At 33.7% G+C, this 22,685-nt stretch overlaps 1 protein-coding gene and 1 pseudogene across 2 annotated transcripts; both read left to right on the top strand.

The window, feature by feature from the left end:
- The first annotated feature begins 558 nt into the window (after nt 1-558).
- Nucleotides 559-2,505, top strand: LOC129885486 (allene oxide synthase 3-like). The gene is made up of 3 exons (XM_055959774.1): nt 559-1,474; nt 1,583-2,072; nt 2,165-2,505. Exons 1-3 carry the CDS (start codon nt 610-612, stop codon nt 2,274-2,276), a joined length of 1,467 nt encoding a protein of 488 aa, XP_055815749.1. The 5' UTR covers nt 559-609; the 3' UTR covers nt 2,277-2,505.
- A 10,740-nt stretch (nt 2,506-13,245) lies between these two features.
- LOC129887520 (9-divinyl ether synthase-like) lies at nt 13,246-22,685 on the top strand (annotated as a pseudogene). The gene is made up of 4 exons (XR_008766423.1): nt 13,246-13,394; nt 16,124-16,302; nt 21,086-21,982; nt 22,065-22,685. The product of XR_008766423.1 is annotated as a 9-divinyl ether synthase-like (transcript).

Below are 22,685 nucleotides of genomic sequence, written 5' to 3'. Positions count from 1 at the left end.
TTTAGTTTATATCTGTTCATTCAAACTTTCATCTTTTGTGCCAAATTAATTAATTTTTGTAGTGAAAAATTATTTAATTTTATCTTATATCAAAAACTACTCATTTTTTTATAAGCAACAACAACAACAAGCCCAGTATAGTTCCACCGTGTGGGATCTGGAGAAGGTAAAATGTACGCAGACCTAACCCCCACTTGAAAGGTAGGGCGACTGTTTTCATTTTTTTTATAAGCATGGCAGAAAAATCACTAGGAGGAAATAAATGAGATATGGGGACATTGCACATGATATTATTTCTTATGATACATAGATAAAATTAAATAACCTTTTAAAAGATATTTGATCTACTTTTTATGTTTACTGAGACAAATAGAGTATTTTTTTCATTATAAAAATTAGTTATAATAATACTTACGTAATAGTTTTTATACAATAAAATAAAAATTGATAGCGTGAGCATTTGAAAAATGAACTCATCAAACGTGAATCATGCCCGGACATGCCGCCCATTACCTATTCGTCCCTTTATCTATAAATATTTACTACCAAAAGGTTTGTGGGATATTTCTCCCAAATCATACACACACACACATTACAATTAACAAAAAAATGTCTTCAATTGCCAACTCTTCTTCAGACAATGAGTTCTACAATTCAAATCTTCCAGCTCGAGAAATCCCAGGTGACTATGGTTTCCCATTCTTCGGAGCTATTAAAGATCGATTCGACTATTACTACAACCTCGGAACGGAGGAATTCTTCCGTACAAAATCCCAAAAATATAATTCCACTGTATTTAGAACGAACATGCCACCAGGTCCATTCATTTCTAAAGATCCCAAAGTCATTGTTCTACTCGATGCTAAAAGTTTTCCTCTTCTTTTCGACAATTCAAAAGTCGAAAAGAAGAACGTTCTTGATGGCACGTTCATGCCATCAACTGATTTCTACGGTGGATATCGTCCTTGTGCATATCTCGATGCATCAGAGCCAAAACATGCTACACTTAAAGGGTTCTATTTATCTTTAATCTCCAAATATCATAGTCAATTTATTCCTATATTTAAATCCTCTGTTTCTGCCCTGTTTCAAAATCTTGAAATAGAAATGTTCAAAAATGGGAAAGCAGATTTCAACCACATTAGCGATGCAATGTCTTTTGATTTTGTTTTTCGTTTGTTGTGTGAGAAAACAAGTCCCCATGACACAATTCTTGGCTCTAATGGACCAAAATATTTTGATATATGGATGCTGCCTCAACTGGCTCCATTGGTTACTATTGGTCTAAAATTTATGCCCAACTTTTTGGAAGATTTAATGCTGCATACTTTCCAATTGCCGTTTTTTCTAGTGAAATCGAAATATCAGAAGCTTTACGATGCTTTTAACAAGCACGCTGAAAGTATACTGAATGAAGCAGAGAAGAGTGGGATTAAAAGAGATGAAGCTTGCCACAACTTAGTTTTTTTCGCAGGTATGTTGAATTGTTTTATATTGAGGTGTCATGTCAAGATTATACAACGAATATGCCATGGATTGTTTAAACTTAGATGAGTGGAGAAATTAATTGATTTTATTTCAGGGTTTAATGCTTATGGTGGTATGAAAATTCTGTTTCCGTCACTGATGAAGTGGGTCGCAAGCGGAGGAAGGAGTTTACATGCTCGGCTAGCAAATGAAATCAGGACGATCATCAAGGAAGAAGGTGGGTTCATCACTCTATCAGCAGTCAACAAAATGAGTTTGACTAAATCTACTGTGTATGAAGTGTTGAGAATTGAACCCCCAATTCCGTTCCAATACGGTAAGGCTAAAGAAGACATTATGGTACAAAGCCATGATTCAAATTTCTTAATCAAGAAAGGTGAAATGTTATTTGGATTTCAAACTTTTGCAACAAAAGATCCAAATATTTTTGAAAAAGCAGAAGAGTTTATTGCAGAGAGATTTATGGGAAGTGAAGGGGAAAAATTGTTAAGATATGTTTATTGGTCAAATGCAAGAGAGACCGATAATCCAACAGTGGATAACAAACAATGTGCAGGGAGAGATCTGGCTGTGCTGTTATGCAGGTTAATAATTTTTTATTTTATCGAGTTTAACTTACGTATATGTATCGACCACTAATTAACAAACAAATTTGGATCTACAAATGTATATGCAGGTTGTTGTTGGTGGAATTTTTCATGCGTTACGACACATTTACTGTGGAGTCGAGTAAATTCTTGGCTGGGTCAGCAGTAACTTTCAAGACATTGGAGAAAAAAACGACATGAATTACTATTCATTAACCCAAGGTCAAATAGTAGTTAATAATAAGCTCATGGGGTCTGCAAGCAAATTAAATAGTACTTGATTTGCCTTTATAGTAGTCAAAAGATATTTGGATCTCATTACTGTTTGCGTGTGGTTACTTTGAACATTTATTGTTGAATTTAGCGGATGTAATAGTTAATTAAATCTTTCTATTGCTGAATCAAATCCATTGAAAGTAATTAACCAACACTTTTATATATTTCATATAAAAATCTTACTTGGATGAAAATATACTCACAATATTCATCTTCATATCAGGCTAAAAGTGGTAGAACTTTAACCCAAATGATTGAATACAACTCATAGATATCAAATCATTTGTAAAAGTCGACTAACTCCAAGAAAGTATGCACCTCTGTCAGAGTGGTCTGTTGAGACCAACTCTTCACAACCTCTATCTTTTGAAAATCTACTTTAATGCCTTTTTCAGACACCACATATCTAAGAAAGGCTATTTATTTCAGCCAAAACACACATTTAGATAAATTAGCATAAAATTGATGTTCTTTGAGTGTCTGTAACAACCCATAGTTTCTAGGACATGTCCGAATTGTAAACACTGATGAATCTGTGTGATACTTGAAGCATATAAAGGAACCCTGATATTAAGTTATCATTTGAAGTGTTAAACCAAAGTTACATGCTAAAGAGAGACTTAAAACAAAAGTTAAAGCTAAAGTCGTTGTGATGGAGTATTTCAAGCGATCCTGAATATAATCATACTTTGAATGAGCATATATCCTTATATATGATGAGTTAGAGAATCAAATACCTATAAAATGAAATGAAAGATATGCGAGTCTTGTTTCCAGAAAAATAAATTGCTCGTTCATCTCACTTTGTAATAAAAAGCAATGTCTATTTTACCGTAAACATTCTCAATGCAGAGACATTTCATGAGACAAAAGTCCAAGAAATTTCATAGGTCAAAGAGGGTGAAATTTTGGCTTCTTGGACAACGGCAATCCATGGCCCATTGATGCAATCTACGGTGGGATTTATGACCTATGAAATTTATACGACCGACAGTCATTCATTTTGTTCACATATTTCACCCATAAGCTCTCCATAAGGAAACTATTTGTATTCAAAAAATTACAAAAAGTGTCAAAATGAGATAGCAAAATTCTAATTGAGATATTTAAAATGAACAAAATTTAATTAAAGTGTCCAAGTAAAAATTGATGACAACTATAAAGAAGTACCGACGGATTCTGCCATAGAACTCGTTAATTTACATTAACATTGTAGGGAACGGTGCGTGAGGGCACTCTCTACTTAACCCTTTATGAGTTAAAGGAAGTCTTTTCTAATATAAGGACAAAACTTTTCCTTTCTTCTACTAATGAGGGAGAAATGACTTTTCATTTTTCATTCACTTGATTCCCCCACATTTTCTAATTCGTATTTCTCATTCACACTTCACCTAAACCCAATAGGAACCACATGCATGTAAGATACAAGGCATGTATAATACATAGATGTGTCATTTAACTTGACCTTAGCTGATATATATGTCCTTCAATTTTGAACGTGCACAATCTAAGTAGACACTTAAATTTGTACAAATTGAACAAATAGACATATATATTCTATATGACAATTCGTATCCTACGTGTATTATGTCACGTAGAACATGCATGTGTTTAACAACATATTGACATTGTTTGCCTAACCAAAGACAATTCATTCTAAGCAAATATAATCACCAAAAGTGTGAAACACGTGCCTTATAAATTCTTAACAGTATTATATAGTTGGATGTGGTTTCAAAGTCGTAGTAAAATAAAAACACTGTGAAATGATCGTTCCTACTCCACTAGGGTGTAGGGTTTTTATTCCTCCTAGAGTTCACATGTTGTGGTACTTGTAAAAGTTACTAGATGAGGCAAACACGTAATAAGTCAGTTCAGTAATTAAGTTTTACTCTTAATTTCTCATGTTAATTAACTTTAAGTTTAATTTTACTATTTTCTGAAACTTAATTATCATAATTTAATATATCATCAACTATTTGTAATCAATCATCTCTTATCTTCTATATTATTAGGAAATTCGTCTATCACAAACTAAACATTTATCCTAATACAAAGCTGGGGAGAGGTGATATTGCGGGGAAACAGCATATGTTGAGATAATATGACAAGTAACTAAAATGACGAAAATAGACTCCATAAATTGATAAAGGACAATGTTGATATCAATATCAACTGAACTCTTTTATAATAGTAGAAAAGAAAAGTCTACTTGATTATAAGTATAGAATAGAAAGAAAAAAAAAATTAAGAATTTGGGGTTTACCTACTAGTATTACTGTATTAGAGCTACATTTTTAATTTTTACATCCAAACATATATAAAGATTGATTATATGTCTTACGTACTCTTTTCCTTTCCATACCCCTCAATACCAAACCCCATAAACAACAAAAATAATTTAGAATAATAAGGCACCACATACTGTTTTGCCTAACCACAATACATTGTAAGCAAATATAATTACCAAAAGAGTGAAAAACGTGCCTTTTGTTAAAGAAAAGTAAGTGGATGTCATTGTAGTGGGACCACCATCAAATTGATGAGGTTGGGCCCATTAGACAATTTGCACAATTTGCACTTTTTCTTTGGTTATAAATTGCCCTTTTTCATAACACGTTATCCGTATGAATTTCTAATTTTCTTCAGATATATTAATTTCTATAGCAGGTATATCTACTGAAAAATTTATTTTTATTTGTCTTTATTATTTCTAAATTAATTTCTATCTCAGTTTTATCATGTCAAATTTATCAAAACTTGAATTTGTGGCACTTGACATTTCTGAAAAAAATTATTTATTATAGATCCTTAATGCTGAAATTCACCTTTACGCTAAAGGTCTTGATGATACTATTAAACAAGATAATAATGCATCAAGCCAAGATAAAGCAAAGGCCATAATTTTTCTCCGTCATCATATTCATGAAGGTTTAAAAACTGAATATTTAACTATTAAAGACCCTTTTGAATTATGGACTAATTTGAAGAAACAGTATCACCACCTGAAACTTACGGTGTTACCAAAAGCCCGATATAACTGGATACACCTTCGATTTCAAGATTTTAAAATCGTGACAGATTATAATTCTGCTATCCCCAAGGTAAGTTTCATTTTAAAATTATGTGGAGATTCTATCACTGATGATGACTTACTTGAGAAAACTTTTTCACTTTTCACGCAACAACAATATCGTGAAAAAGGATTTAAGAAGTATTCTGAATTAATAACATGCCTACTTGTGGCTGAGCAAAATAATATTATGCTGATGAAAAATCATAAAGCTCGTCCCATTGGGTCTGCTCCATTTCTTGAAACGAATGTTGTAGCAGCGTATAATCAGTTTGAATTAAGACAAAATAATTATCACGGTCGTGGTCGTGGACGTGGGCGAGGACATGGTAGAGGACGAAAAAATTATCGTCATCATGTTGGAAATAAACATGAGAACAATAAAGTTCCTCAAAATAATCCTTCTAGAGGTAAATCCAATATTTGTCACTGGTGTGGTATGAAGGGTCATTGGGCACATGAATGTCATACGCCCGATCATTTTGTGAAACTTTATCAAGCCTCTCTCAAAAAAAGATAATAATATGGAGGCACATTTGAATTTCTGAAATGATGATGAAGCAACCCCTCAAATAAACATGAAAATATTGAGGCAAATCTTGCTTATAAATATGAAGACTTTGGATATCTACCAAATATTACTCATTTAAAAATTGAAGACTTTATTAATATTGACTGAGAAATTAATCATCTAACTGGGAATAAATCTTATAAAAATAGTTACTATTTTCTTATTATGTTTGATATTATGGTGTACTTCGTAAAAATATTTCTTAAGACAGTACAATTTCTTAAAGCTTTTATGTTGTTAGTATTTCACGTTCTTACAATGTATCTTTTATTTATGAAGAATATAAAAAAAATTCAGTCATCAGTTGGATCCAAAATAAATTATGATGATATGTGTCTTATTGATAGTGTCACAACACACACTATTTTAAGAGATAATAAATATTTCTCTTATTTGATTATGAATGATGCTAATATTAATACAATATCTGATATTACAAGATTAATTGAAGGATCCGGAAAAGCTAAAGTTATACTTACCGGAGGAACATATTTAACAATTAATGAAGCATTATATTGTAGTAAGTCTCAAAGAAATTTATTAAGTTTTAAAGACATTCATCTAAATGGTTATCATATTGGGACTACAAATGATGAAAAAAATGAATATCTTTACATTACTACAATGATGTCGGATAAAAAATTTATACTTGAAAAGTTATCCGCTCTTTCATTCGGCTTATACTTCACAAGTATCAGCATTGTTGAAATACATGACATATTAAACCAAAAGTTTACTAACTCAAATGATTTTATTATTTGGCATGACCGATTGGGCCATCCCGGTTCTAATATGATGCGCAAAATAATTGAGAGTTCGTATGAACACTCTTTGAAGAACCAAAAAATTCTTCAATTTAAAGAATTTGCTTGTGCTACATGTTCTCAATGAAAATTGATTACTAGACCATCAGTAATCAAAGTGGGCATTGAATCTCCAATATTTCTAAAACTTATACAGAGTGATATAGTGGGCCCATTCACCCATCATGTGGACCATTCAAATATTATATGATTTTAATAGATGCATCTATAAGATGGTCATATGTCTGCTTATTATCAACTCGTAATATGGCATTTGCGAGATTATTTGCTCAAATAATTAAGTTAAGAGCACAATTTCTAGATTATGCAATAAAGATAATTCGTCTTGATAATGTTGGTGAGTTCACATCTCAGGAATTTAATGAATATTGTTTGTTTACTGAGATAATAGTTGAGCGTTCGATTGCTCATATTCATACTCAAAATGGTCTAACGGAATTATTAATTAAACGTCTCCAATTAATTGCTAGACCAATGCTTATGAGAACAAAACTTCTAATTTCATTATGGGGTCATGCTATTTTGCATGCAGCAACTCTTGTGCGGATCAAACCCATAAATTTTCATAAAGTCTCCCCATTACAATTGACTTTTGGTCAGGAGACGAACATTTCCCCTCTTAGAATATTTGGGTGTGCAGTATATATTCTGATTGCTCCACCACAACGCACAAAGATGGGACCCAAAGAATATTGGGGATATATGTTGGGTATGAATCTCCTTCTATCATAAAATATTTGGAACCTATAACTGAAGATTTATTCACTTCAAGATTTTCTGATTGTCATTTTGATGAATTAGAATACCCAGCATTAGGGGGGAGAAAATAAGCTGCTGAAAAGGAAAATAGATTGGAATTCATTATCACTATCTCATTTAGATCCTCATACAAATAAATGTGAACTAGAAGTTCAAAAGATAATTCATTTGTAAAATATTACAAATCAACTGCCATATGCATTCACTGACCTATCAAGAGTTACTAAATCTCATATCCCAACTGCTAATGCTCCAATTCGAGTTGATGTCCTAGTAGGAAAATTAATTAATGCAAATGAGTCTAAACCACATTTAAAATATGGTAGATCGATCCGTTCCAAAGATAAAAATCCTCAAAAAAGAAAAAGAACAAACAATCAAGATGGTCATGATATGACGAAACCTACTCAAGAAGAGCGAAGAGATATAACAATTGATAAAACCTTAAAAGAGGTTAAGGCGTCTAAAAATGATAAAAAAAAAATCAATAAATTATGTCTCATCGAAAAAATATGAAACCAAAATAATATAATTGTCGACAATAATTTTGCTTATAATGTTGCTATGGAAATAATGCAACAAAATGAAGATCTTGAACCAAAATCTGTCGATGAATGTAGACAGATGAATGATTGGCCAAAATGAAAAGATACAATTCAAGTTGAATTAGCTTCGCTTGAAAAATGCAAAGTTTTCGGACCGATAGTCCAAACACCTGAAGGTATTAAATCAGTGGGATACAAATGGGTCTTTGTGCGAAAAAGAAATGAGAAAAATGAAGTCGTAAGATATAAAGCACGACTTGTGGCACAAGAATTTTTGCAAGGACCCGGCATTGATTATATGGAAATATATTCTCTTGTGGTGGATGCATCCACTTTCAGATATCTTATAATCTGGCAGTTCATGAAAAACTTGGCATGCATCTGATGGATGTCGTTACAGCCTATTTATATTGCTTTCTGGATAACGATATTTTTATAAAAAACCTGAAGAATTTAAAATGCCTGAAATATATAAAGATTCCCGGAAAAATATAGCAATACATACACGGCAATATTATTCTCTACTTGTTATGAAAATAAACTAAATTTAACAAAATAAAGTAGAGATAATAAGAGAGAAGAAGGAGAAATAGAGTAGAGAATAATACTGCCGTGTATGTATTACTATATTTCTGTGTATCTAAATAAATTGCCAGAAGACCAAAGAAGAAGGGCAAGTTGTGCAAATTATCTAGTGGCTCTCACCTCATCAATTTGGTGGTAGGTCCCATTACAATGACATCCATATATTTTTCTTTAACACTACTCTATTTCTTCTTCTTCTTTCTTATTCTCTCCGCTTTATTTTGCTAAATTTAATTTATTTTCGTAACACCTTTTAAATTCTTAACATTATTATAGTGAAAAGTGGTTTCAAAGTCTTTATTAATAAAAGAAAAGCAGGAAAGTAGCTACATAATGTAAGGTGGTCATTACTACTCCATTAGGGTGTAAGGCCACGTTTAGTCAGGTATAATGTATGATATTTTCGCAATAGAATGTAAGATTACTTTATTCTATATTTATTAGAGGTATTTGATAATTTTTGAATTATTCACCTTTTTTTATTTTATAAAATTAATTATTTTATGTATATATTTTAAAATTGATATAATATTATTTGCTGCACCTAGCTAGTGCCGAGCTCTCACAAAATCCCTTTTTCCGTTTTTTTTTTAAAATAAATAAATAAATTAGATTAGCCTCTCTCTATATAAGCAACATGTACTTTGGTTCTGGAAATTAAAGTGGAAACTAGACCACGGAAAAATGCATTACCTACATCCAAGGACTAAGCTAGTACTTAAAACATTTTCTTTGTGCCACTGTACTGTATTAAAAAGAATTTGGGGTGTCAAAAGAATATAAAAAATCGATCGAATCTAATTATGTCGAATTGATTTATATTATTTTTTAAATAAAATCGTGAACTTTTATTTAAGTGTATAACCTTCAACAATTGGGATGGTCTTTTTAATTTATAAAAAAATCAAAAAATTCCCAAACCGAATCGAATAACCGTAAATATATTTATATATTAACAATATGTTAAATTTAATATATAAATATACTTTATAACATTTTTCAAATATAAATATAACTTAGGTCCTAAACATCTGGTGATTGGATGACTTTGAATCTTTACTCTTTAATCATCCTTAAATTTATTAGATTTAAAATTAAAAAATACTATTAATAGATACCCCATCAAAAAATACGGCAAAATCTATGCAAGCACTCCTATTAAATGTTTAAGATCAAACAATACGGCAACAAGATTTTACATTCTTGACTTTTTGGTGAAGAATTGAAATACTTCGAACATACTTGTGAAAGAAATATTTTAATAATAGTATATTTTGACTTGATACTTTAAAAGTAAAAAAAAAATGAAAATTAACCGAAGCGTACCGATATCGAAAAAAAACCGATATGATCAGAATAGTTTTAAAAGATCTAATTTTGATTAGACATTATAAAATATCCCCAAAAATGGGATGATATAATTTTTTAAAAATAACCAACCGAACCGTCTAATTGACAGAGTCTACTTTTATTAATTTAATTTAAAAATTAAGAGATAATTTAATACTTAATTTCTAATTTATTATTAGTATCTATAGAAGCGTTTCCTAAAATATTGGATTCATTAATAAACTTGTTGGATGCCGGAAATATCGCTACCTAAAGATTTGTTTCATAATTATCTCATTTGAATAATGGATTCTGAACAAAATGTATCATTGTAATGACTCTTTCTTTTATACAAGTAAAGATCACGATTGAACTGAAATTTCAATTTTATAAGATAATTCAACATCGCAAATCGAGTTGAGTTCTGCAACGTACTTTGTTAAATATTAAGGCAAATCGAGTTGAATCTTTCTAGAGAAAGCAATTGTGTATTCCAATTCGAATTTCATATTATTTTATGTAGATTAATCATATTCCAGATTTTCAGAAGAATTCCCTCTCGACCCTCATTAGAGTAACACAAATATGTCGAGTATAATAATATTATACGTATATGATCCTAAGAAAAAAAAAAGCTTGTTTAATCATGTAAAATTAGAAAGAAACAAAAAGGAGAGAATATTTTACCAAAGCTTGAACCCGAGACCTCTATTTAATGGTGAAACAGTCTCACCACTGCGCCACATCCCATATTGGTTGTTGGGATCTCATTATATGCTATAAAATTATTTTTAAAAAGTAATTTTGAAAGTTTTAAAATTTTTATGTCAGTTATGTTAATAAATGATAAATATTTAAAAAAGATTTGTGGTGTAAAAATCCCCAAAAAATTGAGGGTAACTTGCACAATTAGGACGACGATTATTTTAGATTAGTTAGTGGTTGACGAGAGTATTTGAGAGGAGGAAGTTTGTTCCTTATTGATAAAAAATCTTTTAGGTATTTGTGTTACTACACATAATCTTCATATTCATTTGAAAGAAGAATTTTTCACCTATAAATAGTGATGATGTTACATTATTTTAGGTACAAAAAAATATAGAGCGTAAGAAAAGATAAGAAGTATGATATTGTATTTATATTGAGGTTAATGTTGTGAAAGAGAGTTGAGACAAGAAAAATATTCTAAGCTTTTCACTAATTCACTATACAAAAAAGAGTAATTTTATATTGAAGGAAAGTGTTTTTTGATAGAGCTTTGAGCTCTTCAATTAATTGAAATTGTTTGAGTTGTACAATGTTATTGAGTTGTTGTATTCTGGAATAAGTCAAGAATTATACTGCTGAATCAGTATAAATTATATCATAGTGTACTTGAATCTCCTTTAAAAAAAGTGAGATATATATGCTCAACTTGAATATTTATTTATTTATTTTATGTAACATAACCGCCCAACAAATTCTACAATAAAAGATAACCATAATTCTTATGTTTACAAATTTAGGTAGTGTGATTATAGTCTACACATCTTATATTGATTATACACTTATTATACAAACAGTTAACAATAGATGTGTACAAATGTTTTTGAAGCCCAACTAGAAAGGTTAAGATCAGGCCCTTTTTCTTTTGCCTTTTGAAAAAAGAAATAATAGTTATTTCCATATTGGTTGTGGAATCTTTAATCAAGCTTGGTTTAAAGTTGCATTTTGCCCAATCGTGCTGTATTGTTTTGGATCTCACACTCATAGTGGTGCACTGTTTAGAACTCGGTGAATATAGAAAAGAAATTATAGGAATTGTTTTGCTGGTTGGCTGACGCATCTTTACAGTCTCACAACAGAAAATCTCTCTGTCGATGATCTGTTAATCTATTCACCGGAAATCTTAGTGAATCTGATTCATCGGTTTCTCATTTTTTCCGGCGACTTCTCCATCGGAATTTCTCCATTTCCGTAAAGCTTCTTAGAGACAGATCTAGACAGATCCATCCAGATCTCAAGTTTTTCCGGCGAAGCTTCAGTTTTTCCGGCGAAGCTCTAGTTTTTCCGGCAAAGTATTTTTTTCTTTTCAGGTGTACAGATCTGTATTTCCGGTGACGAACAACCGTTGCAACTCAACCAAGTACGCCGACGTGAACAGTATATCGACGTGAGCAGTATTTTTCGACGGGAACCAGGTTCATTTCTACCGGAGTAGGTACCTCCGGTTTTTATATCTTTATATTCTATCCTTTGTTCATATACTGGTAGTTACATTTTGCCAATTTTAAACTCCCGAATAATTTATTAGTTCTTACGCATTTTCGTGGCTTTGGATAGTGATGGTAGACTAGGGTCATGTTCTCGCTCATGGACGGGGACGAGGGTAAGGAGAGGTAAGTGGGTTAAAGGAGCGTCTAGACTGAGAATAGGTTCTTGGAACATTGGGACGTTAACGGGTAAATCCATAGAACTGGTTAAGATTCTAAAGAAGAGGAAGATTAATATAGCCTGTGTCCAGGAGACAAAATGGGTCGGCTCTAAAGCTAAGGAGGTAGACGGGTATAAGCTTTGGTTTTCTGGTAAATCGAAGTATAGAAATGGGGTAGGCATTTTAATAGACAGTGATTTAAGGGATCAGGTGGTGGAGGTTAGGAGAGTCAATGATAGGATGATGTCGATTAAAATGGTCGTTGAAGGGATCACGTTGAACGTTATTAGTGCTTATGCGCCGCAAGCGGGCTTATGCGAGGAGGATAAGAGGCGCTTTTGGGAGCAGTTGGACGAGTTAGTGGGAGGCATACCACCTATTGAGAAGCTTGTCGTGGGAGGGGATTTCAATGGGCACATCGGATCTATTTCGGGAGGTTATGATGATGTGCATGGGGGCTTTGGCTTCGGGGACAGAAATGGAGGAGGAACCGCACTGTTGGATTTCGCAAGAGCTTTCGGATTGGTGATAGCCAACTCGAGTTTCCCAAAGAAGGAGGACCACTTGGTAACCTTCCGTAGCTCAGTGGCTAAAACTCAGATAGATTTTTTACTCCTCAGGAAGGATGATAAGGGTTTGTGTAAAGACTGTAAGGTCATCCCGATCGACAACCTTACAACCCGACATAAGCTCTTAATGATGGATTTAGGGATAAAGATGACAAGGACGAGGAGGGTCGGGGAAGAACGACCTAGGATCAGATGGGGGAGTTTAACAACGGTGAGTGCCCTCGAGATGGGAGAGAAATTGAAGGATATGGGGGTCTGGGATACTAGTGGGGATGCGAATGATATGTGGGATAGGACAGCTAGTTATATTAGGGTTGTAGCAAAGGAAGTGCTAGGAGTCTCAACAGGCAGTCATAGTCAGCATCGAGGGGACTGGTGGTGGAATGGAGAAGTGCAAGGAAAAGTGGAAGCAAAGAAGGTGGCGTATGCTAAGTTGATGGAGAGCAAGGATGAGGTGGAGAAGTGGACAAATGGAGAACTGTATAAGATAGCGAGGAAGGAGGCGAAGTCGGCGGTTGCAATGGCAAAAATAGCAACTTTTGAACATCTTTATGCTGAACTGGAAGAGAAAGGTGGGGACAGAAAATTATTCAGGCTAGCCAGGGCCCGGGAGAGAAGGGCACGCGATGTGGATTAAGTGAAGTGCATTAAAGATGAAGACGGAAAAGTATTGGTAGAGGAGACCCTTATCAAACAAAGATGGCAGTCATACTTCCATAAACTTTTGAATGACAAAGGGGACAGAGAAATTATGTTGGGAGATTTGGAACATACAGGAAGGAGTCACGATTTTGGGGGTTGTAGGAGTATTACGGTCGATGAGGTTAAGGATGCTGTTCGTAGGATGCGCTGGGGAAGAGCGACCGGACCTGACGAGATCCCTGGAGAATTTTGGAAGAGCGCGGGCTCGGTAGGTTTGGAATGGCTGACTAGGTTATTTAATGTCATCTTTACGACGACAACGATGCCCGTAGAATGGAGATCGAGCATCATGATCCCGCTTTACAAAAATAAAGGGGATAGCCAGAGCTGTGACAACTATAGAGGTACTAAGCTTCTAAGCCATACTATGAAAGTGTGGGAAAGAGTAGTAGAGATGAGGGTGAGGAGAGGCGTGTCTATTTCAGAGAACCAGTTCGGATTTATGCCGGGACGCTCAACTACAGAAGCCATCCACCTTATGAGGAGACTAATGGAGCAATATAGGGAGAGGAAAAGAGACTTGCATATGGTGTTCATCGACTTGGAAAAGGCTTACGATAAAGTCCCACGAGAGATACTATGGAGATGTTTGGAGGCTAAAGGTGTACATGTAGCGTACATAAGGGTGATCAAGGACATGTACGAGGGTGCCAAAACCAGGGTAAGGACAATAGGAGGGGACTCAGAACACTTCCCAGTTATGATGGGGTTGCACCAAGGATCAGCTCTTAGCCCGTTCCTATTTGCCTTGGTGATGGATGGATTGACGCGACAAATTCAAGGTGAGGTGCCATGGTGTATGCTTTTTGCGGATGACATAGTCCTCATCGATGAGACTCGTAGCGGAGTTAACGCTAAGCTGGAAGATTGGAGATGCACCTTGGAGTCTAAGGGGTTTAAGCTGAGTAGGACCAAGACAGAGTACCTAGAGTGCAAGTTCAGTGAGACACCTCAAGAGGTTGGCGCGGAAGTTAGGCTCGGGGACCAAGCCATCCAGAAGAGAAGTAGTTTTAAGTATCTTGGTTCTATCATGCAAGACAGCGGAGAGATCGACAAGGATGTCACACACCGTATTGGGGCAGGATGGATGAAATGGAGGCTCGCCTCCGGTGTGTTATGTGACAAGAAGGTGCCACCACAACTTAAGGGCAAGTTCTACAAAGTGGTCGTTAGACCATCTATGTTGTATGGGGCGGAGTGTTGGCCAGTTAAGGTCTCCCACGTGCAAAGGATGAAGGTTGCCGAGATGAGAATGTTGAGATGGATGTGTGGGCATACCAGGAGTGACAAGATTAGAAATGAGGCTATTCGAAAAAAGGTAGGAGTGGCCTCGGTGGAAGACAAGATACGGGAAACGCGACTGAGATGGTTTGGACATGTGAAGAGGAGAGTCCCAAATGCACCAGTGCGGAGATGTGAGAGGCTGGCCATGGATTGTTTCAGAAGAGGTAGGGGTAGGTCGAAGAAATATTGGGGAGATGTGATCAGACAGGACATGGCGCATTTACGACTTACCGAGGACATGACCCTAGATAGGAGGGTGTGGAGGACACACATTAGGGTAGAAGGCTAGTACATAATGATTTTATTCTCCCTTATTCGTAGGCGTATTAACGCACTATGATTTCTTGTACTCTGATGTATGCTATTTATGGTATTTATGTTATTATCCAATAATAATATCTACTGTTTTTGTGCTTTGATTATAATATTGTTTGGACTGTTTTCGTCATCTACTTATTTATTCTAATATTCTTGTCTAACCTTTTTCTATGCTTTTATTGAGCCGAGGGTCTTTCGGAAACAGCCGTCCTACATTGGTAGGAGTCAGGTCTGCGTACACTCTACCCTCCCCAGACCCCACGATGTGGGATTTCACTGGGTTGTTGTTGTTGTGCTGTATTGTTTTGATCCTTGAGTATTTAATTATTTTTTTTGAAAATATCAGTTTTGGAGACTTAGGTATTTCTCCATAGTGGAAACATATCTCTAGTAATTATGATTCACGTTATCAATTATCGAAAATTCTGACAAAGTGAATGAATCTCCTTGTTCATAACCTAAATTTCATGTAGGGATGCAGGGCATTTTAGTAACCTCTAGTTGTCATCTCATGTGGAAAATTGAATATTTTTTATGGTCATAATAATGTATTAATTCATAAACATTAGGATTAAAGATGAGGACAAACTAATAGACTAACAGGCTAATTAGCACCCCTTATGAGTGTACCCAACTCAATAGTTATTTCCAACAGATCTGTTTTGACCTAAAATTTTAACAGATCACTTTATGATCAACTCGTATGGTCAAATTAAAAAATATATGTCAACCCAATAAATTTAAACTTAGACGAATTGGACGGATTAATTAGTTAATATTGCTATATCAATTAATTTCAGGGTTCAATGCTTATGGTCACTGATCAAGTGGGTTGCTAGTGGAGGAAAGAGTTTACACGCTCGGCTAGCAAATGAAATCACGATGATCATCACTCTATCAGCAGTCAACAAGATGAGTTTGACTAAATCAACGGTGTATGAAGTGTTGAGAATTGAACCTCCAACGCCGTTTCAATATGGTAAGGCTAAAAAAGACACGATGGATGGTCCAAAGCCATGATTCAAATTTCTTGATAAAGAAAGGTGAAATGATATTAGGAAATTAATCATTTGCTACAAAAGATGCAAATATATTTGAAAACACAGCAAAAGAGAGACTGATGATTCAACGGTGGATAATAAATAATGCGCAGCAAAAGATTGTGTTGTTATGCAAATGAATCTTTTTTTATATTATTATCGAGTTTAACTAATATATATCAATCAATGACCATTAACAAATAAATTTTATATTATATATCACTTTAATGAAAATTGGGACGGGGCAGGACAAAGGCCTAATAGAGCAGAACAGGGCAATGCTTAAATAGGATAGGGTAGGGCAGGACGGATCAAAACTTATATTTTCAAAAATTAAAATATGGGCAGGACAAGGGTATGTAGTGTATTGGGCCTTTTGGCCCATTTTTTTCATCTGAACTTTATTTGTAACTTTCTGAAATTTGTGAATTTCCCTACAAATTTCAACACTTAAATAGATGTATATTTTCATTTTACTTAGTAAAATTACTTCGAATATCTATTTTTTTTAATTTTATTTTTATAGTTGTAGTATTGCATTGGCAATTAAAAACTATCATAGTAATTGATACTATATTATTTGTTTATATATAACATTAGGAACTTCTTTAATGCTTATTTAGTTTTATACTTTACGTGACTCTAGTGTTACACGATGATTCTTTAAAAAAATTAACTATAGAATGCTGGATAAAAAATTGAAATATTTAATAATATAATATTTATTTTTATCATCGCTTGACTAATACTATTACTTGCTTTTATAACCAACTAATCATGATGACCTTTTGTTTTAAGTAATTTTTATTTAAATGCATACTGCAAATGAAGAAACACACACAATAGGGCAGGGGGGGCAGGATAATTTTTAAAAAATATGCTAAATGGGGAAGGTTAAGGCGGATTAAAAATTTAGCGGGTCAACACTTGCTCTACCCCGTCCTATTTACATCCTATGTTCATATAAAATAGAATTTACTAGTATGGGAATAAGGCATATAGCCTACTATAATTGGTAAATAGTGGAAGAATTTATTCTTTGTATACTCCCAGTTTTTATAAGTTAAAATTTGCACCCTCTTTTTAATGTGTTTAAATTATATATGGTTAAACTTATACATATCATTATAAAAGATTATCACTCTATTTTTCAGGTAATTACCCTATCATTCTTGATACTTTATGTTGGTGTATATGCATTTTATTATTAAAATAAAATATTAAGTGCATATATTAGTGGATATAAAGGAACCCTGATATTAAATCATCATTTGAAGTGTTAAACCAAAGTTACATGCTAAAGAGAGACTTAAAACAAAAGTTAAAGGTAAAGTCGTTGTGATGGAGTATTTCAAGCGATCCTGAATATAATCATACTTTGAATGAGCATATATCCTTATATATGATGAGTTAGAGAATCAAATACCTATAAAATGAAATGAAAGATATGCGAGTTTTGTTTCCAGAAAAATAAATTGCTCGTTCATCTCACTTTGTAATAAAAAGTAATGTCTATTTTACCGTAAACATTCTCAATGCAGAGACATTTCATGAGACAAAAGTCAAAGAAATTTCATAGGTCAAAGAGGGTGAAATTTTGGTTTCTTGGACAACGGCAATCCATGGCCCATTGATGCAATCTACGGTGGTATTTTTATGACCTATGAAATTTATACGACCGACAGTCATTCATTTTGTTCACATATTTCACCCATAAGCTCTCCATAAGGAAACTATTTGTATTCGAAAAATTACAAAAAGTGTCAAAATGAGATAGCAAAATCCTAATTGAGATATTTAAAATGAACAAAATTTAATTAAAGTGTCCAAGCAAAAATTGATGACAATTATAAAGAAGTACCGACGGATTCTGCCATAGAACTCGTTAATTTACATTAACATTGTAGGAAACGGTGCGTGAGGGCACTCTCTACTTAACCCTTTATGAGTTAAAGAAAGTTTTTTCTAATATAAGGACAAAACTTTTTCTTTCTTCTATTAATGAGGGAGAAATGACTTTTCATTTTTCATTTACTTGGTTCCCCCACATTTCCCAATTCGTATTTCTCATTCACACTTCACCTAAACCCAACAGGAACCACATGCATGTAAGATACAAGGCATGTATAATATATAGATGTGTCATTTAACGTGACCTTAGCTGATATATATGTCCTTCAATTTTGAACGTGCACAATCTAAGTAGACACTTAAATTTGTACAAATTGAACAAATAGGCATATGTATTCTATATGACAATTTGTGTCATACGTGTATTATGTCATGTAGAACATGTGTGTAACAACAACATATTGGCATTGTTTGCCTAACCAAAGACAATTCATTCTAAGCAAATATAATCACCAAAAGTGTGAAACACGTGCCTTATAAATTCTTAACAGTATTATATAGTTGGATGTGGTTTCAAAGTCGTAGTAAAATAAAAACACGGTGAAATGATCGTTCCTACTCCACTAGGGTGTAGGGTTTTTATTCCTCCTAGAGTTCACATGTTGTGGTACTTGTAAAAGTTACTAGATGAGGCAAACACGTAATAAGTCAGTTCAGTAATTAAGTTTTACTCTTAATTTCTCATGTTAATTAACTTTAAGTTTAATTTTACTATTTTCTGAAACTTAATTATCACAATTTAATATATCATCAACTATTTGTAATCAATCGTCTCTTATCTTCTATATTATTAGGAAATTCGTCTATCACAAACTAAACATTTATCCTAATACAAAGCTGGGGAAAGGTGATATTGCGGGGAAACAGCATATGATGAGATAATATGACAAGTAACTAAAATGACGAAAATAGACTCCATAAATTGATAAAGGACAATGTTGATATCAATATCAACTGAACTCTTTTATAATAGTAGAAAAGAAAAGTCTACTTGATTATAAGTATAGAATAGAAAGAAAAAAAAAATAAGAATTTGGGGTTTACCTATTAGTATTACTGTATTAGAGCTATATTTTTAATTTTTACATCCAAATATATATAAAGATTGATTATATGTCTTACGTACTCTTTTCCTTTCCATACCCCTCAATACCAAACCCCATAAACAACAAAAATAATTTAGAAAAATAAGGCACCGCATACTGTTTACCTAACCACAAACAATCCATTGTAAGCAAATATAATTACCAAAAGAGTGAAAAACGTGCCTTTTGTTAAAGAAAAGTAGGTGAATGTATTGTAATGGGATCCACCACCAAATTGATGAGCATGTCATTTTACTTTGGTTATAAATTGCCCTTTTTCATAACACGTTATCAACATGAAGTTCAAGTTTTCTTCAGATATATTATTTTTCAGATATATTAACTTTTATATCAGGTATATTTACTGAAAATTTTTATTTTTAGCTGTTTTTATTATTTCTAAATTAATTTCTATCTCAGTTTTATCATGTCAAATTTATCAAAACTTGAATTTGTGGCACTTGACATTGCTCGAAAAAATTATTTATCATGGATCTTTGATGTTGAAATTCACCTTGACGCTAAAGGTCTTGCTGATACTATTAAACAAGATAATAATACATCAACCCTAGATAAAGCAAAGACCATGATTTTTCTCTTTCATCATATTCATTAAGGATTAAAAACAGAATATTTAACTGTTAAAGACCCTCTTGAATTATAGACTAATTTGAAGGAACGGTATCACCACCGGAAGCTTACGGTGTTATCAAAAGCCCGATATGACTGAATACACCTTCGATTTCAAGATTTTAAAACTGTGACAGATTATAATTCTATTATCCACAAGGTAAGTTCCATGTTAAAATTATGTGGAGATTCTATCACTGATGATGACTTACTTGAGAAAACTCTTTCCACTTTTCACGCTTCAAATGTGTTGCTACAACAACAATATCGTGAAAAAAGGATTTAAGTAGTATTCTGAATTAATAACATGCCTACTTGTGGCTGAGCAAAATAATATTATGCTGATGAAAAATCATGAAGCCCGTCTCACTAGCTCTACTCCATTTTCTGAAGCGAATGTTGTAGCAGCGCATAATCAATTTGAATCAAGATAAAATAATTATCGCGGTTGTGGTCATTTACGTGGACGAGGACATGGTAGAGGACGAAAAAATTATCGTCATCATGATGGAAATAAACATGAGAACAATAAAATTCCTCAAAATAATCCTTCCAGGGGTAAATCTAATATTTGCCACTAGTGTAATATGAAGGGTCATTGGGCACGTGAATGTCGTACGCCCGATCATTTTTTGAAACTTTATCAAGCCTCCCTAAAAAAAGATAATAATGTGGAGGCATACTTGAATTTCTGAAATGATGATGAAGCAACCCCCTCAAATAAACATGAAAATATTGAGGCAAATCTTGCTTATAAAGATGAAGATTTTGGAGATCTACCAAATATTACTCATTTGAAAGCTGAAGACTTTATGAATATTGACTGAGAAATTAATCATCTAACTGGGAATAAATCTTATAAAAATAGTTACTGTTTTTTTATAATGTTTGATATTATGGTGTACTTCGTAGGATTTTTTTTAAGACAGTACAATTTCTTAAAGTTTTTATGTTGTTAGTATTTCACGTTCTTACAATGTATCTTTTATTTATAAAGAATATGAAAATTCTCCAGTCATCCGTTGGATCCAAAATCAATTATGATGATATGTGTCTTATTGATAGTGCCACAACACACATTATTTTAAGAGATAAGAAATAATACAAATTGCTAGTTGCTCTGAATTATCAAACTTCCGGTTCATGAAATCCCTGGGGACTATGGTTTCCCTATAATTAGCGCGCTTAAAGATCGATACGATTATTTCTATAACCAAGGTGAAGATGCTTGGTTCCATAACAAAGCTGAAAAATACAAATCCACTGTTGTCAAAATCAACATGGCACCAGGTCCATTCACCTCTAATGACTACAAATTGGTGGCATTTCTAGATGCCACCAGTTTTGTTTACATGTTTGATAATTCCCTCATCGACAAAACTGACACTCTTGGTGGTACATTTAAGCCCGGTAAAGAATATTACGGCGGTTATCGTCCCCTTGCTTTCGTCGATACGAAAGATCCGAACCATGCCGCACTAAAAGGCTACATTATTTCTTCGTTCGCAAAGAGACATAACTTATTCATTCCTCTATTCAGGAGCTCATTGTCTGATCACCTTTTTAATAATCTCGAAAAACAGGTTACCGAACAGGGGAAATCGGATTTCAACGCCCTCCTCCCCACTATGACGTTTGGTTTCATTTTTCGTTTGCTTTGTGATCAGACTAATCCGATTGATACAGTTCTTGGCGCTCAAGGACCGGAACATCTTCGTAAATGGCTTTTCCCACAGCTAATTCCATCCTTGAGCGCGAAGAAACTTCCAAACTTCATAGAAGATATCCTCTTCCATAATTTTCTAATACCATTTGGTTTTGTGAAAAGTGATTACAACAAACTTGTTGATGTATTTAGCAAGTCTGCAGTGTCCATGTTGGATGAAGCCGAAAAACTTGGAATCAAAAGAGAAGAAGCCGTACATAACATGCTTTTTCTCGTGGGGATCAATATGTTCGCCGGCTTGAACGCTTTCTTTCCTCATCTCTTAAGGTCAGTATTATCGGAATAAATATACAAATTTTGATTACAGCAGTCATTAATGTTCTTTTTTCTCTCTCATGTGATTAATTAGGTTTGTGGGAGAAGCAGGGTCTAGTCTACACACACGACTAGTTAACGAAATCAGGACCGCTATTAAGGAAGAAGGTGGAGCAATCACATTATCAGCAATCAACAAAATGAGTTTGGTCAAATCTGTAGTCTACGAAACATTGAGGCTTCGCCCACCTGTACCATTACAGTACGGTAAGGCGAAGAAAGACTTCATGGTCCAAAGCCACGATGCGTCTTACAAGATCAATAAAGGACAATTCGTCGTTGGATATCAACCCATGGCTACTAGGGACCCTAAAATTTTCGCGAATCCTGATGAGTTCGTTCCCGATAGGTTCATGAATGATGGTGAGAAAATGCTGAAACATGTTCTATGGTCTAATGGAAGGGCAACGGAGGAACCAGCACCAGACAACAAGCAATGTCCAGGGAAAGACATGGTGCACCTATTGGGTAGGTTAATTTTGGTGGAGTTTTTCATGAGATACGATACGTTCACCGTGGAAATTACACCCCTATTTCGTGCACCAAATGTTGCTATCAAGACATTAACTAAAGCATCTGTGTGATCAAAGTGTGTGCATTGGATCTCTCGTATTGAATTTTATTAATTTGGATTGTATTGTATTATATTTATTTA

The sequence above is a fragment of the Solanum dulcamara genome, chromosome 4, assembly GCF_947179165.1.
Source record: "Solanum dulcamara chromosome 4, daSolDulc1.2, whole genome shotgun sequence".
NCBI classification, from domain to species: domain Eukaryota; kingdom Viridiplantae; phylum Streptophyta; class Magnoliopsida; order Solanales; family Solanaceae; genus Solanum; species Solanum dulcamara.
Note: the sequence above shows the minus strand (reverse complement) of the source record. Positions and strands in the feature narration are given on the sequence as shown.

Coding starts and splice junctions, on each gene's coding strand:
- LOC129885486 (XM_055959774.1), top strand. CDS start 610: ATGTCTTCAATTGCCAACTCTTCTTCAGACAATGAGTTCTACAATTCA. Junction 1,475..1,582: donor CAACTTAGTTTTTTTCGCAG/GTATGTTGAATT, acceptor ATTTTATTTCAG/GGTTTAATGCTTATGGTGGT. Junction 2,073..2,164: donor CTGGCTGTGCTGTTATGCAG/GTTAATAATTTT, acceptor ATGTATATGCAG/GTTGTTGTTGGTGGAATTTT.